The sequence below is a fragment of the Saccharomyces kudriavzevii genome (genome assembly GCF_947243775.1).
Source record: "Saccharomyces kudriavzevii IFO 1802 strain IFO1802 genome assembly, chromosome: 12".
Lineage (NCBI taxonomy): Eukaryota > Fungi > Ascomycota > Saccharomycetes > Saccharomycetales > Saccharomycetaceae > Saccharomyces > Saccharomyces kudriavzevii.
In genome coordinates this window covers 888,366-901,929 of record NC_079283.1, presented here as the reverse complement: position 1 = coordinate 901,929, position 13,564 = coordinate 888,366, and the positions used below count along the sequence as shown (strand labels likewise).

The 13,564-nt window shown below is 39.0% G+C and overlaps 4 protein-coding genes across 4 annotated transcripts; 3 read left to right on the top strand and 1 right to left on the bottom strand.

Annotated features, from left to right (window-relative positions):
* Nucleotides 1-797: 797 nt before the first annotated feature.
* On the bottom strand, nucleotides 798-2,924 carry SFP1 (zinc-coordinating transcription factor SFP1; the record flags this gene model as incomplete). Its single annotated transcript, XM_056230021.1, has 1 exon — nucleotides 798-2,924. The coding sequence occupies one exon, from the start codon at nucleotides 2,922-2,924 to the stop codon at nucleotides 798-800; it is 2,127 nt and encodes a 708-aa protein (XP_056083982.1).
* A 1,125-nt stretch (nucleotides 2,925-4,049) lies between these two features.
* On the top strand, nucleotides 4,050-6,080 carry DUS3 (tRNA dihydrouridine synthase DUS3; the record flags this gene model as incomplete). The annotated part of the gene is made up of 1 exon (XM_056230020.1): nucleotides 4,050-6,080. The coding sequence occupies one exon, from the start codon at nucleotides 4,050-4,052 to the stop codon at nucleotides 6,078-6,080; it is 2,031 nt and encodes a 676-aa protein (XP_056083981.1).
* An 831-nt stretch (nucleotides 6,081-6,911) lies between these two features.
* BDF1 (chromatin-binding protein BDF1) lies at nucleotides 6,912-8,999 on the top strand (the record flags this gene model as incomplete). Its single annotated transcript, XM_056230019.1, has 1 exon — nucleotides 6,912-8,999. One exon carries the CDS (start codon nucleotides 6,912-6,914, stop codon nucleotides 8,997-8,999), a length of 2,088 nt encoding a protein of 695 aa, XP_056083980.1.
* Nucleotides 9,000-9,519: 520 nt separating this feature from the next.
* Nucleotides 9,520-13,383, top strand: SKI2 (SKI complex RNA helicase subunit SKI2; the record flags this gene model as incomplete). The annotated part of the gene is made up of 1 exon (XM_056230018.1): nucleotides 9,520-13,383. One exon carries the CDS (start codon nucleotides 9,520-9,522, stop codon nucleotides 13,381-13,383), a length of 3,864 nt encoding a protein of 1,287 aa, XP_056083979.1.
* Nucleotides 13,384-13,564: the final 181 nt, after the last annotated feature.

The following is a 13,564-nucleotide window of genomic DNA, read 5'->3' as shown; positions in this document are numbered from 1 at the left end:
GCAGCTGACGCCAGATTCTTGTTTTTGCCCAGAGAAATCCCATAGTTCAACTGATTTATGTTTGAAATAATCTTATTAAGACTGCAATGCACTTTTTTTAAGGCAGACATTTTAGGTTAAAATTCACATGTTATTAACAAAACTATAAACTTTCAGACTAAAGTACCATTACTTCGAGATGAATTCTCAAAAAAAGTAAAGAAAGAGTAAGAAGAAGAAGAGCGTCTGCTCTGTACAACTTGATTATATCTCGGAATTCTTGAGAAAAGTTAAACGATAATGTGAAGTAGTGCCCCAATAAAAATATGCAGAAAAGCAAATAAAGTATAATATGAAACAATATAAATCAGAAGAAGAAAGTTTCTTGAATAGTAAATTTAAATAAGAAGAATAAAAGTAGTTTTTAATACATCAAAACAGAAGAAAATAAGCCAAAATATATAAAATAAAAACACAGTAGCAATGAATAATAAAAAAAACACAACAAAACTAAAAGAAAGGAATTAGATAGAGCACAAACTAAATCGTTTTACGATGGAGTAATCAAGAAAAATGATGACAATATAGGGAGAAGTTTTTCTATTACAATTTCAATTTTTGGTAATTGATATGCTTTTTACATCAACATTAATAACTGTAGAGTGCAAATTTATCATGGGGTTTTCCTTTAAAATGATCAATCAAAATTGTTCACAACAAAAGGAAAGAAAGCAACAGAATATACAATCACAAAGAAGGCAGAATATATGATTCTTTGAGGTACACTAAAGCGCTTGAGGAAAGAAAAAAATGTTCGATTAATGGGTAGAATGGCCTCTGTGATATTTCAAACCGTTTAAGTTCTTGTATCTCTTACCACAGACTTCACAACGGTAAGGTTTATCCTTGGCAGAACCCATCCCATCACCAAATGAATCAGTCGAATCCGGATCTATAACACTAAAGGAACCGTCAGGATTTTCGTGTAATTTTTGATTTTGATGACCATGCAATCTGTGATACTTTAAACCATTTTGATTCTTATACGTCTTTTCGCAACCAATCACGGGACATTTGAATGGTTTTTGTTCCTCATGATCCATTACATAAAGTCTTCTTGCGGGATCATCTATGTATGCCTGCTGAGGTAACTTATAATTGTTGTTATGAACCGATTTTCCATTGGAAGCAGAACCATTCTCTGTATCATCGTCATCGTCATCGTCATCGTCATCGTCATCATCTACATCATCGTCATCATCGTCGATATCGTCAATATCTTGATCATCAACCATATTCTGAGAAGATTTCGAGTGAACAGACGGATGGAACGTGTTGTAATTATGAGAATTTGCCGTCGGATTCACTGTGGCATTCATAGGATTATGATTGCTAGGGCCTAAAATATCATCATCCATAAAACTCAAATCAATATCTTGCACAAGCACTAAGGGAGATAAATCAGTCTGATGAGGATCAATTTTCCTAGATTGATGTGGAAGGGGATTCCTCGACGTTTTATTTAAAGAATAATTGTTAAAAGTATGTGGACGATTCACCATAACGTTTTTATTATTCATGTTAACATTACTATTATTGTTATTGTGTGAGTTATTATTATCATTACTATTATTATTATTATTATTATTATTATTATTATTGTTATTATTATTCATATTGATGCCGCTGTTATTGTTACTGTTGGTTAGTTTATTGCTTGCGTTGTGCCTTGATGGAGAATTATTGGTTCTTAAAAACACATCATTTGTCGAAACAGCATCAACTAAATTACCATTCAAATGTAGTTGCTGAGAATGGTTAACCATTGTTAAATTAGGGTTGGAAGCCCCTATTATAGAGACTACATTCGGATTTGCTGTTGTGGACGAAGTTATCGAGCCTATTGTACTTTGTGGCTGTACGGCTGCAGATGTATGATTGATAGTATTCGGTTGCAATTGTTGTTGTATTATATTCTGCTGATGTTGAGGATGCTGAGATTGTCGTATTATGGAATTGGAGTTCATGTTGTTATGAAGATTGGCATGCATATTATTGATTGATGTATTATTAGTTGTATTGTTATTATGGGCTTGTATATTATTTGTCTTCTGAGCTGTATTTTTTGTATTTGCGGCCATGTTGTTTTGATGGTTGAAGTTTGCACTAGAATTACTATTAGTCATGCGAACTGATGAACTAGCAGTACCAGTGGAGTTCATCGGTATTTGCGACATGTTAGCGGTATTGGGAGACGTAGATATGTGGGCTTCTTCATAATGTCTCAGCAAGTCATGCAGCCCAGGTAAGGAGAGACCACAGCATGAATAATCTTTACAATATTGTTTTTCTAAATTTGGCAAATAAGCAGTGTAAGCAATTTGGGGAGAAATAGAATACCCTCTATGATAAGGAGGGTTACTAACGGAGGGTCTCTTGGCGGGCTGTTGAATCTGTAAAGTATTTGTGGTGGTGGTAGCAGAGGCAGAAGCAACAGGAGCAATGGCAGCGACACCACTTGCTGATGAGGGTACAATACTACCTCTACGGCTAATAATCTCATCTCTTAACCAAGAGCCAACACTAATTGACCCCCACGAAACACCACCCATCCCTTGTGAATGAGCTATTGATTCTCTCCGTAACTTGGCAATGTCCTGCGGAGTTAGCAGTGTCTGATCCATGATATTAGGTGAATATAAATGAACATTATTCGTATTGTTCGTGATATTTTTTTGGTGAATATTATTGACGCCGCTGAAATCCGTCGTTTTTCCATTTGAAGCATCCGAATTACTATTTATCAGGATAGAAGGAGTATTCTGACTTGGATCAAGATCAGTACTAGAATTTGAAGAAGAATTTATTGATGCATGCGTAGGCGTAGTCGTTGCAGCAGCACCAGTCGCCATATTGCTCGTCATGGTCATTGTTGTGAAATCCATACCCAAAATATGTGTTCTTTCTTATCCCAAATAAGAAGAGTTGTTAAGTATAAATTAGTCTTATAAGGACAGTTAGCTTGAAAACAACTTAGAAAATGAGAAGTTCGAGGGGATAAATAATAGATAAATTCAGAAAAAGAATTTCGAGAATATAATGATGTCAGAAGCAAAAAAAACCTCTGAGTATTGAAAACTTAGTAGAAAATCTCTTGGCACACTTTACTCTTAGATCTGTTTCGTTTCCTTTTCTGTTTCAAAAAGTAATATGCGATAAAAGGAATTAGTTTAATTAACAACAATGTTGATTAAATAATAAAAAAACAAAAAGCCACCAAAGAAGAAATAAAGGCGTATGTGCTTGAAGCTGAACAATAACTAGATTTCTTTCTGTTTCTGTTTGTAAGCTAAGTTAGTGCCTATAATACTATTCTCCTTTCTTGCTATTTTTGTCAAACCTTATTAACGGAGCCACTAGAATGTACAAGACGTTATGTTATATAGAGGGATAACTGACAGGGAAGATAGGGTCCGAGAGGTAAAATGCGTACGTTAGCCTAGTGAGCTTCAAATCAATGGCAATTCAAAAGCAAATGATAGTGGCGATAGCGGTGGCAGGCGACAGTGGCAAGTGACAATGGCTGATAGTGACGTTACATGTTACAAAATCACCTTATAACGAATGCATCGCCCATTCGTTCCAAATTTCAATTGATTCGAAATTGCTCCTTATTATGTAACTGACAAAATTCTATCCTCTTGCACGGCATAGGCGCTTTTTGTTTCTTTTTCCTGTTACTATTCACCGTTGCGCACGGAAACGCCGCACCGTCGGGCACCCACCCACCGGCCGTACCAACGATGCCCAGAATAGGCCGCAGGAACTTGTCGGGTAACGCGAACACGGGATGAACAAACTTAATACCGACAGGCCGGGTAACTTAAATCTTAGCTCCGAAACGGGCTCGAGATAAAATCACGTGCACATAAAGCCCGTGCACCATTTTTGAAAAATTTCAGTAGTCTTGATTAAAGGAATGAAGAATTGTGTTATACCCCATGCAGTGATGAGTTGAACACAGTATAGATCCCAGATAACATATAACAATAATTTTCAAAACAGTATTGATGGAGCAAAATACAGAAAAACGTTCTATTGCGCAAGAAGGTGACTCAAGTGTGAAAAGACGAGACACTTCCTGGTCCAAGGGTATTGCTCATCTTAAATCCGAGTATATCGTGCCATTGAGCCAAGGTGCACCTCAACAAACCGCCGTTTATGATGAAGAGATGTCTTCCGACAGAATGGTAGGTGAGGCGTCAGGTAATAGCGGAACCAATAAGAAGAACAGAGGCGGGAGAGGTAAGAAACGCGGTCAAAATAAAAATAGAGATAACAGACAGGTCAAGGAACAAAATGCCCTGTGCCCCCGTTTAATTCGCGGAGACGTCTCCAAATGCTCCTTTGGTGATAGCTGTAGATTTGTTCACGATATTAAACTGTATCTTTCCACCAAAAAACCTGAAATTGAAAGCGGCATGTTTCTTTCATGTCCGGTTTTCAGCTCATTAGGGTATTGTCCAATGGGATTTAAATGTAGATTTTTATCATCTCATTTGAACAAAGAAGAAAGTACCCTAATATCAACAAAGGAAGTCGATCCAGAAACGCAGACCATCTGGTCTGTCAAGGGAGAAACCAACCACATCTCGCCAGAAAGAAAATTGGACCTAATAAAAAGAAGATTCCCTTTCACCAAAAGTAACGAAGTGTTGGAAATTATCGACTCCTTTCAGCAAGAGTGTAGAGATTCTATGAAGGCAGAGGAAGAAGGTGACTCGACACCAAAGGGAAAGGGAAAAGATCAAGAATTTGACAAAGAATCCGGCCAACCAGTCGCTCCTCAGGTGGAGCAGAGAATTAAAGAACTGTCAGAACATAGAATAAGACAACGTGAAGTGTATCTAAAATACAAGGACACTCGTTATTTTGCACAAGAAAAGAAACCACTGGATTTACATCGCAAAAAAATTATATCCCCATTAACTACCGTGGGCAACTTACCATACCGCCGTCTAATGAGGAAGTTAGGTGCAGACGTAACATACTCAGAAATGGCCTTGGCCATTCCCTTGATTCAAGGTACCAATTCAGAATGGGCGTTACCCAAGGCTCATAAGTCAGAGGTGCCCGGATTTGGTGTTCAAGTGGCTTGCTCTAAGGCTTGGCAGGCAGCCAAAGCTGCGGAGGCACTTACAGATTCGGTCAGTGATATCAGCGAAATTAACTTGAACTCCGGCTGCCCCATTGATTTACTGTACAGACAAGGTTCTGGTAGCGCACTTCTTGACAACCCTGCAAGAATGATTCGTTGTTTAAACGCGATGAATTATGTATCAAAGGATATTCCTATTACAGTCAAGATCAGAACGGGTACAAAAGAAGGTCATCCTATTGCGGAAGGGTTGGTGAAGAGATTAGTTAACGAGACTGATGTGGCGGCAATCACTTTACACGGTAGATCTAGGCAACAAAGATACACTAAATCAGCGGACTGGGAATACGTAAGTCAAGTAGCTGACACATTAAGATCTGCAGAAGCGGATTTCAAGGAAACAGAGCAAGGTAAGGAATCTAGAGACTCCAAGAAGAGAATTCAATTTGTCGGAAATGGTGATGTCAACAATTTTGAAGACTGGTACCGTTATCTGGAGGGAAATACAAATATTGACAGTGTCATGGTTGCCCGTGGTGCCCTGATCAAGCCATGGATTTTTGAAGAGGTCGACTCGCAACAATATTTGGACAAGACAAGTACTGAAAGATTAGAAATCCTGAAAGATTACGCACAATTCTCCATGGAACACTGGGGCACCGATGAATATGGGATTTCTCTATGCCGTAGATTCTTTTGTGAGTTTATGTCCTTCTTCCATAGGTATGTCCCCATGGGTATTTGTGAGAGATATCCTGTTAAGCTGAACGAGAGACCACCGAATTGGTGCGGAAGAGATGATCTTGAAACTTTAATGGGTAGCACCGATGTTAATGACTGGATCAAGTTGAGTGACATGTTCTTTGGCAAGACTGATGAAAACTTTGTGTTCGTGCCCAAGCACAAAAGTAACTCCTACACTAGCGGTGAGACTCGTAGATAGAAAATCAAATATACATGTACCATAGGCCCCTTCTCATAGATAAATGTGGTTATTTTTTATTTTTTGCGGGACGGAACCTAGGAAATGCACTGGTGCCGTTGAAACACGTGAGGTATGGGTCCAAAAAAAAACCATAACAAACACTGCCGAAGTATTGGCAGCATGGGGAAAATGATACTTTGAAAAATCTTAGAGAGCTCGGACAGAATATTATCGAATTTTGAATTAAGATATCATCTTAACTACGGATCAAATACACAAAAAATACCGATAGTGGAGTACGAATAGACCCGAACGCACCTATTGCATAAACCAGTTGTCACGATTATTTTTAGGCAAACCGCATGATTCGGCAGGGTGCTATAAGCGTTTACATAAGATTCGCTTTCACTCACTGATAAATCGTGTCAAAAACACATCATCGTCCATCCCATATTAGACCCTCGGATTTACATTTTTCGCCGTATTTGCTGCCACACTGCAGGTGGCATGAGCCGCGGAAGAGTTGTATTGTGATGTCTTGCGCCTGTTCATGTTTGCATAACCCGGCAATTTTTTTCTTGAAGATGTTTGCATCCGTGCCCCCTGGGGCGATGCCCCGCGCACTTTGTGTGTGTAGCTGGTTCAGGCTTGCTCCGTGAACTCATAAAGTCGGCCGTCGTCGGTCGTCGCGCGTCGTCGCGAAGTATTTAAACAAAGCGGGTTTTTCTTGTCCCTTAATTCTGCCTATTGGGTCGCTTCTTCCCAAATCATTGATTTTTTTATCTTTCTTGCCATAGTAAACGAAATAGAAAGGCAGTCGAATCTCAACGGCTCTGACAAACGTACGTAATGACCGATATCACACCCGTACAGAACGACGTGGATGTTAACATTAGTAATGTCAATGGCGACGTTTCCAGTAATCTAAAAAGACACATAGATCAGGTTCAGGGTGAGAACGGGAATTCTTCAAATGGTCTTGCAGAGGATAAGACCCCCGTCAACGATGAGCTGAATACCAAAAAGGTCAAGCTGAATGGAGGTGCCTTCACCACCGCGCCTGTTCAGCTTGAAGAAAACGGTACGGTAGAAGATTCCACGTTGGCGGCTAACGAAGAAAATGCATACAACGCCACCGGAGTCAGCGCGAAAGAGGAACAGCAGGGGCTGAAGAAGAAAGAAGAAGGGGAACAAGGTGGCGAACAGGGGAATTTCTTTTCAAACGAAGAATTAAAACAAGAACTTCCGAAAGAGGCTCCAAAGGAGCCTGCTCCGGCTCCTCCCCCGGAGCCAGATATGAATAATCTTCCTCAGAATCCAATTCCGAAGCATCAACAGAAACATGCATTGTTAGCTGTCAAAGCCGTAAAGCGCTTAAAGGATGCAAGGCCCTTCTTGCAACCGGTTGATCCGGTGAAGTTGGACATTCCATTTTACTTTAACTACGTTAAGAGACCAATGGATCTTTCTACAATAGAGAGGAAGTTAAACGTCGGCGCTTATGAATTTCCAGAGCAAATCACCGAAGATTTTAATCTCATGGTTAACAACAGTATTAGATTCAACGGTCCAAATGCAGGCATATCACAGATGGCAAGAAACATACAGGCTTCTTTCGAAAAACATATGCTGAATATGCCTGCCAAGGACGCCGCTCCTGTAGTGGCTAAGGGGCGTCGGTCCAGTGCCCAAGAAGACGCTCCAATTGTAATTAGACGAGCTCAAACTCATAATGGAAGGCCAAAAAGAACTATACACCCACCAAAATCAAAGGACATCTATCCGTATGAATCGAAGAAACCCAAGTCTAAACGGCTGCAGCAAGCGATGAAATTTTGTCAGAATATACTCAAAGAATTAGTGGCTAAAAGGCATGCTTCCTATAATTACCCATTTTTGGAACCAGTGGACCCAGTGTCTATGAATTTGCCCACTTATTTTGACTATGTTAAGGAGCCCATGGATTTAGGGACAATCGCTAAGAAATTGAATGATTGGGAGTATCAAACAATGGAAGATTTTGAAAGGGACGTTAGGCTAGTATTCAAAAACTGCTACAAGTTTAATCCAGATGGCACGATCGTTAATATGATGGGTCATCGTTTAGAGGAAGTTTTCAATTCCAAATGGGCCGACAGACCTAACTTGGATGAATACGATTCCGATGAAGATTCGAGAAATCAAGGCGACTACGAAGATTATGAATCCGAATATTCAGAGTCCGACATCGATGAAACCATAATAACGAACCCAGCTATCCAATACTTGGAAGAACAACTGGCAAGAATGAAAGTAGAATTGCAACAGTTGAAAAAGCAAGAACTGGAGAAAATAAGAAAGGAAAGGCGGTTGGCACGTGGATCTAAGAAACGTGGTAAGAGATCCAAGGGAAGGAGTGGATCTAAGAGCGCATCTTCTCATGGCAGGCGGGATAAGAAGAATAAACTAAAGACTGTCGTGACTTACGATATGAAACGTATTATCACCGAAAGGATCAATGATTTACCAACTTCAAAGTTGGAAAGAGCTATCGACATAATCAAAAAATCTATGCCCAATATTTCTGAAGACGACGAAGTGGAGCTAGATCTTGACACTCTGGATAACCATACTATCTTAACGCTGTACAACACTTTCTTTAGACAATATGAAAGCTCCTCCGGCACCTCCAACGGGCTAGATGGCCCCTCTGGCATTACTCGAGATACTTCATCTTTATCACCTACAAGTGCAGGCAGCAGGAAAAGAAGATCTAAAGCATTAAGCCAAGAAGAACAAAGTAAACAGATAGAAAAAATCAAAAATAAACTGGCTATCTTAGACAGTGCCTCTCCTTTGAGTCAAAACGGCTCGCCTAGACAAGCTCAAAGCACCGCACACAACGGATTTTCGTCCTCTTCAGATGATGATGTTAGTAGTGAAAGTGAAGAAGAGTAATTGGATTCTAATTTCTCCTCCAATCGAGGGCCAGAGTACACATTTTCATCGTTTGTATTCGGATGAATCAAATGATGATATGCTCAAACATGGAGAAAAAAAAAATGGAAAAGAAAGAAAACAAAGATAGAAATGATTTTGGAAACGAATAGAGGTTTGAAAAAGTGAAGACCACGTAATTTTTCATTTTCATATCAACTGTAACATTATAAAGCTCATATACTTAAAAAAAACATTAACCCAATAAGGTTAACCATTGCACATGATCTCATCACCTAGATCAATTCATAGTCTATATAGTAATGAATACCGAGAAGAATTTTTTTTCCTCTTAATAAATTTCTCAGGAAGACCAAGCCTTTTGGCCTATGTTATCACGGTAAACGATAGCTTGAATAAGAATATGTAAATAAGTTCAAAAGCCAACAAAGAAACTACAAAATATGAACTCACTCACTCATTCATTTTCCAGAACTATCAAACCAAGTACAGCAAACCTTTCATGCCATTATTATCTCCGATGTCTGAGAGACTAGACAGCAGCTCTATACAGGTGCTATATCAATCGTTAAAGGAGATCACTAACGATGCCGAGATGGAGCTCTTCGAAGATCGTATCACCAAATTGAATTTTGCGAGTACTAACGAACCAAAAAATGCTAACGACGTCATAAAAGATAGATTTTTGAAGCCTTCAAATATTCTTCCCTGGAACTTATTAGATATGGTTCAAGACGTACCGCAAATGAACTTCTTAGACGATCATTCTGATAGATTGGACTATAAGGAATTGTTGAAAATTCCCAACCCAATTAATCGAACGTCATACCAGTTCAAAAGAACAGGCCTTGAAGGTAAAATTTCAGGCTATAAAGAAGAGGTTAATCTGAAGGAAATTACCAATGCCAATGCATCGAATTCGCTATCAATCACAAGAAGTATCAACCATAACAAAAACTCTGTAAGAGGGTCTACAGCACAATTACCTTTCACACCAGGTGGTATTCCCATGAAATCCATGAAAACAGATTCAGAACAAAATGGAATATCCGCAATGTCTAACGCTACCAAGCTTTTACACAAGGATGACCAAGGTTTATTCGATATTCCAGAAGGCATGAAAAGAGGTATCAAACCAGTGGATACTGCCGTTGACAACGAGGATCAAAACGGGCAATTGAAAGAATTGAAGCAACTAGACGAAATAGATAACGAATTAAGCATTAAGATGGAAATAGACGAGGAAAAAATAAAAGCAGAGGAAAACTTCAATAAAACTCTGTCTGATGAGATTATAGAGGAAGCTACTGAAGAAACAACCGCCAATAATGCTGATGATGCCGAAATCGATGAATTATTGCCAATTGGAATTGACTTTGGCAGAACTAAAGCTGTTCAAAAAAATGTTCCGTTAAAAAAGGAGTGGGCCCATGTTGTCGATTTAAACCATAAAATTGAAAATTTTGATCAACTGATTCCCAATCCTGCTAGGACGTGGCCTTTCGAATTAGACACTTTCCAAAAGGAAGCCGTTTATCACCTCGAACAAGGTGACTCCGTTTTTGTCGCCGCTCACACATCTGCTGGTAAAACTGTGGTTGCAGAATATGCAATTGCTATGGCACACAGGAACATGACCAAAACTATTTATACATCGCCTATTAAAGCTCTATCTAATCAAAAATTCCGAGACTTCAAAGAAACTTTTGACGATGTCGACATTGGATTGATCACCGGTGACGTGCAGATTAATCCGGATGCAAATTGTTTAATTATGACGACAGAAATTTTACGGTCGATGCTATATAGAGGCGCCGATCTGATAAGAGACGTTGAGTTTGTCATTTTTGATGAAGTTCACTACGTCAATGATCAAGACCGTGGTGTTGTTTGGGAAGAAGTTATTATCATGCTTCCTCAGCACGTCAAATTTATCCTACTATCTGCAACTGTTCCTAACACTTATGAATTTGCCAATTGGATCGGAAGGACTAAGCAAAAAAATATTTACGTTATTTCTACCCCAAAAAGACCGGTTCCACTAGAAATAAACATTTGGACCAAGAAGGAATTGATTCCAGTCATCAATCAAAATTCAGAATTTTTGGATGCCAATTTCAGAAAACACAAAGAAATTTTAAACGGAGACAGTACAAAGGGAATTCCTTCCAAATCAGATACCGGAAAAGGCGGCTCCACAGCAAGAGGTGGACGCGGTGGAGGTAATACGCGGGGTGGAAGAGGAGGTCGTGGCAATTCAACACGTGGGAATGCTAACCGTGGAGGTTCAAGAGGTGCTGGCGCAATGGGCTCTAATAAACGTAAGTTCTTCACTCAAGATGGCCCTTCGAAAAAAACATGGCCTGAAATTGTTAACTACCTCAGAAAAAGAGAATTACTGCCAATGGTTGTATTTGTGTTCAGTAAGAAGAGATGTGAAGAATATGCCGACTGGCTTGAAGGAATTAACTTCTGCAACAATAAGGAAAAATCACAAATTCACATGTTCATCGAAAAGTCGATTACTCGTTTGAAGAAAGAGGATAGAGACTTACCTCAAATTCTCAAAACGAGATCATTACTTGAACGTGGTATAGCCGTACATCATGGTGGTCTATTACCCATTGTCAAAGAGTTGATTGAAATATTATTTTCCAAAGGTTTCATTAAAGTTTTATTTGCTACAGAAACTTTCGCCATGGGTTTGAACCTTCCCACAAGAACCGTTATTTTCAGTAGCATTCGTAAACATGATGGTAACGGATTAAGAGAATTAACCCCAGGAGAGTTTACCCAAATGGCTGGTAGAGCCGGCAGAAGAGGTTTGGATTCTACCGGTACAGTTATCGTCATGGCGTATAATAGTCCTCTATCTCTTGCTACATTCAAGGAAGTGACAATGGGTGTTCCAACAAGATTGCAATCTCAGTTTAGGCTAACATACAATATGATTTTAAATCTTCTGAGAATCGAAGCATTAAGAGTTGAAGAAATGATTAAGTATTCTTTCAGTGAAAACGCCAAGGAAACTTTACAACCCGAACACGAAAAGCAAATCAAATTATTGCAGGCGGAATTACAAACTATAGAATATAAAAGTTGTGAAATATGTGACGATGATATCGAAAAGTTCTTGAGATTAATGTTAGCTTACAAAGAGGCAACAGTAAATCTGATGCAAGAAATGGTCAAATCTCCTTCAATTCTACATGTTTTGAAAGAGGGAAGACTCGTTTCCTTCAGAGACAACAACGATTGTCTCAAATTAGGTTTTATATTCAAAGTTTCCCTGAAGGATGCCGTTTGTGTCATTATGACCTTCACAAAATCGTACACACTTCCAAATGGCGAACCAAATCATTTAATATACTTCCCAAAAGCGGATGGGTACAGAAAAAGAAATTTTCCGATGTTCGAGAAAACAGATTTTTATATGGAAGAAGTTCCCGTAACAGCTATTGAAGTGATCACAACGCGAAAATTTGCTGCTCCATTGGGTAAGGTTATGAAGAAAGATGCAACAGCTCTAAGTGAATTTAAAGCTGAAACGAATAACATCTTAGAAGGAAAGACACTCAAAGAAGCAATCAATATTGAAAAGCAGGGTTTGAAAATTCACCAGATCTTGCTGGACCGTGCAAACATGAGAGATGAGATATTTGGACTAAAAAGCACCAAATGTCCTGATTTAAGCCAGCATATCGTTCCGAGGTACAAGGCGCATGTAATTGAAGAGAAAATCAAAGAATTGTATCATTTGATGTCTGACCAAAACTTGAGCCTGCTGCCCGATTATGAAAAGAGATTAGCTGTTCTGAAAGATACTGGATTTATCGATCAAAACCACAACGTCCTATTAAAGGGTAGAGTAGCATGTGAAATCAATTCCGGTTATGAATTAGTTCTGACCGAGTTAATTTTGGACAATTTCTTGGGAAGTTTCGAACCTGAAGAAATAGTCGCCTTATTATCGGTGTTTGTTTACGAAGGCAAAACCAGAGAAGAAGAATCTCCCATTGTCACACCAAGGCTAGCAAAGGGTAAAGAAAGGATTGAAGAAATCTACAAGAAAATGCTTGGCGCATTCGGTACCCACCAAATTTCATTAACTCAGGATGAAGCGGAGTTTTTAGAAAGAAAGAGGTTTGCTATGATGAATGTCGTGTACGAGTGGGCCCGTGGTTTATCGTTCAAAGAAATTATGGAAATGAGCCCTGAAGCTGAGGGTACCGTGGTCAGAGTCATCACATGGTTAGATGAAATTTGCCGTGAAGTTAAGACTGCATCGATTATCATTGGTAATTCTACTTTACACATGAAGATGAGCAGAGCTCAAGAGCTAATCAAAAGAGATATTGTATTCGCTGCAAGTTTGTACCTATAGGCAAGTCCTTTTCAACGTTCAAGTCTCTTTGATCATTAACCTGTGTAAATTTTAATAACCGTGGACTATGCTTTGATGTCAGTGCGCGCACATGCATGAGTATCGTTTTTATATCTTCTGAAAAGTAGTTCATTTTTATACTTTTTCATGTAAATAAGCGGCCCGGCAATAGTAAAAAAAT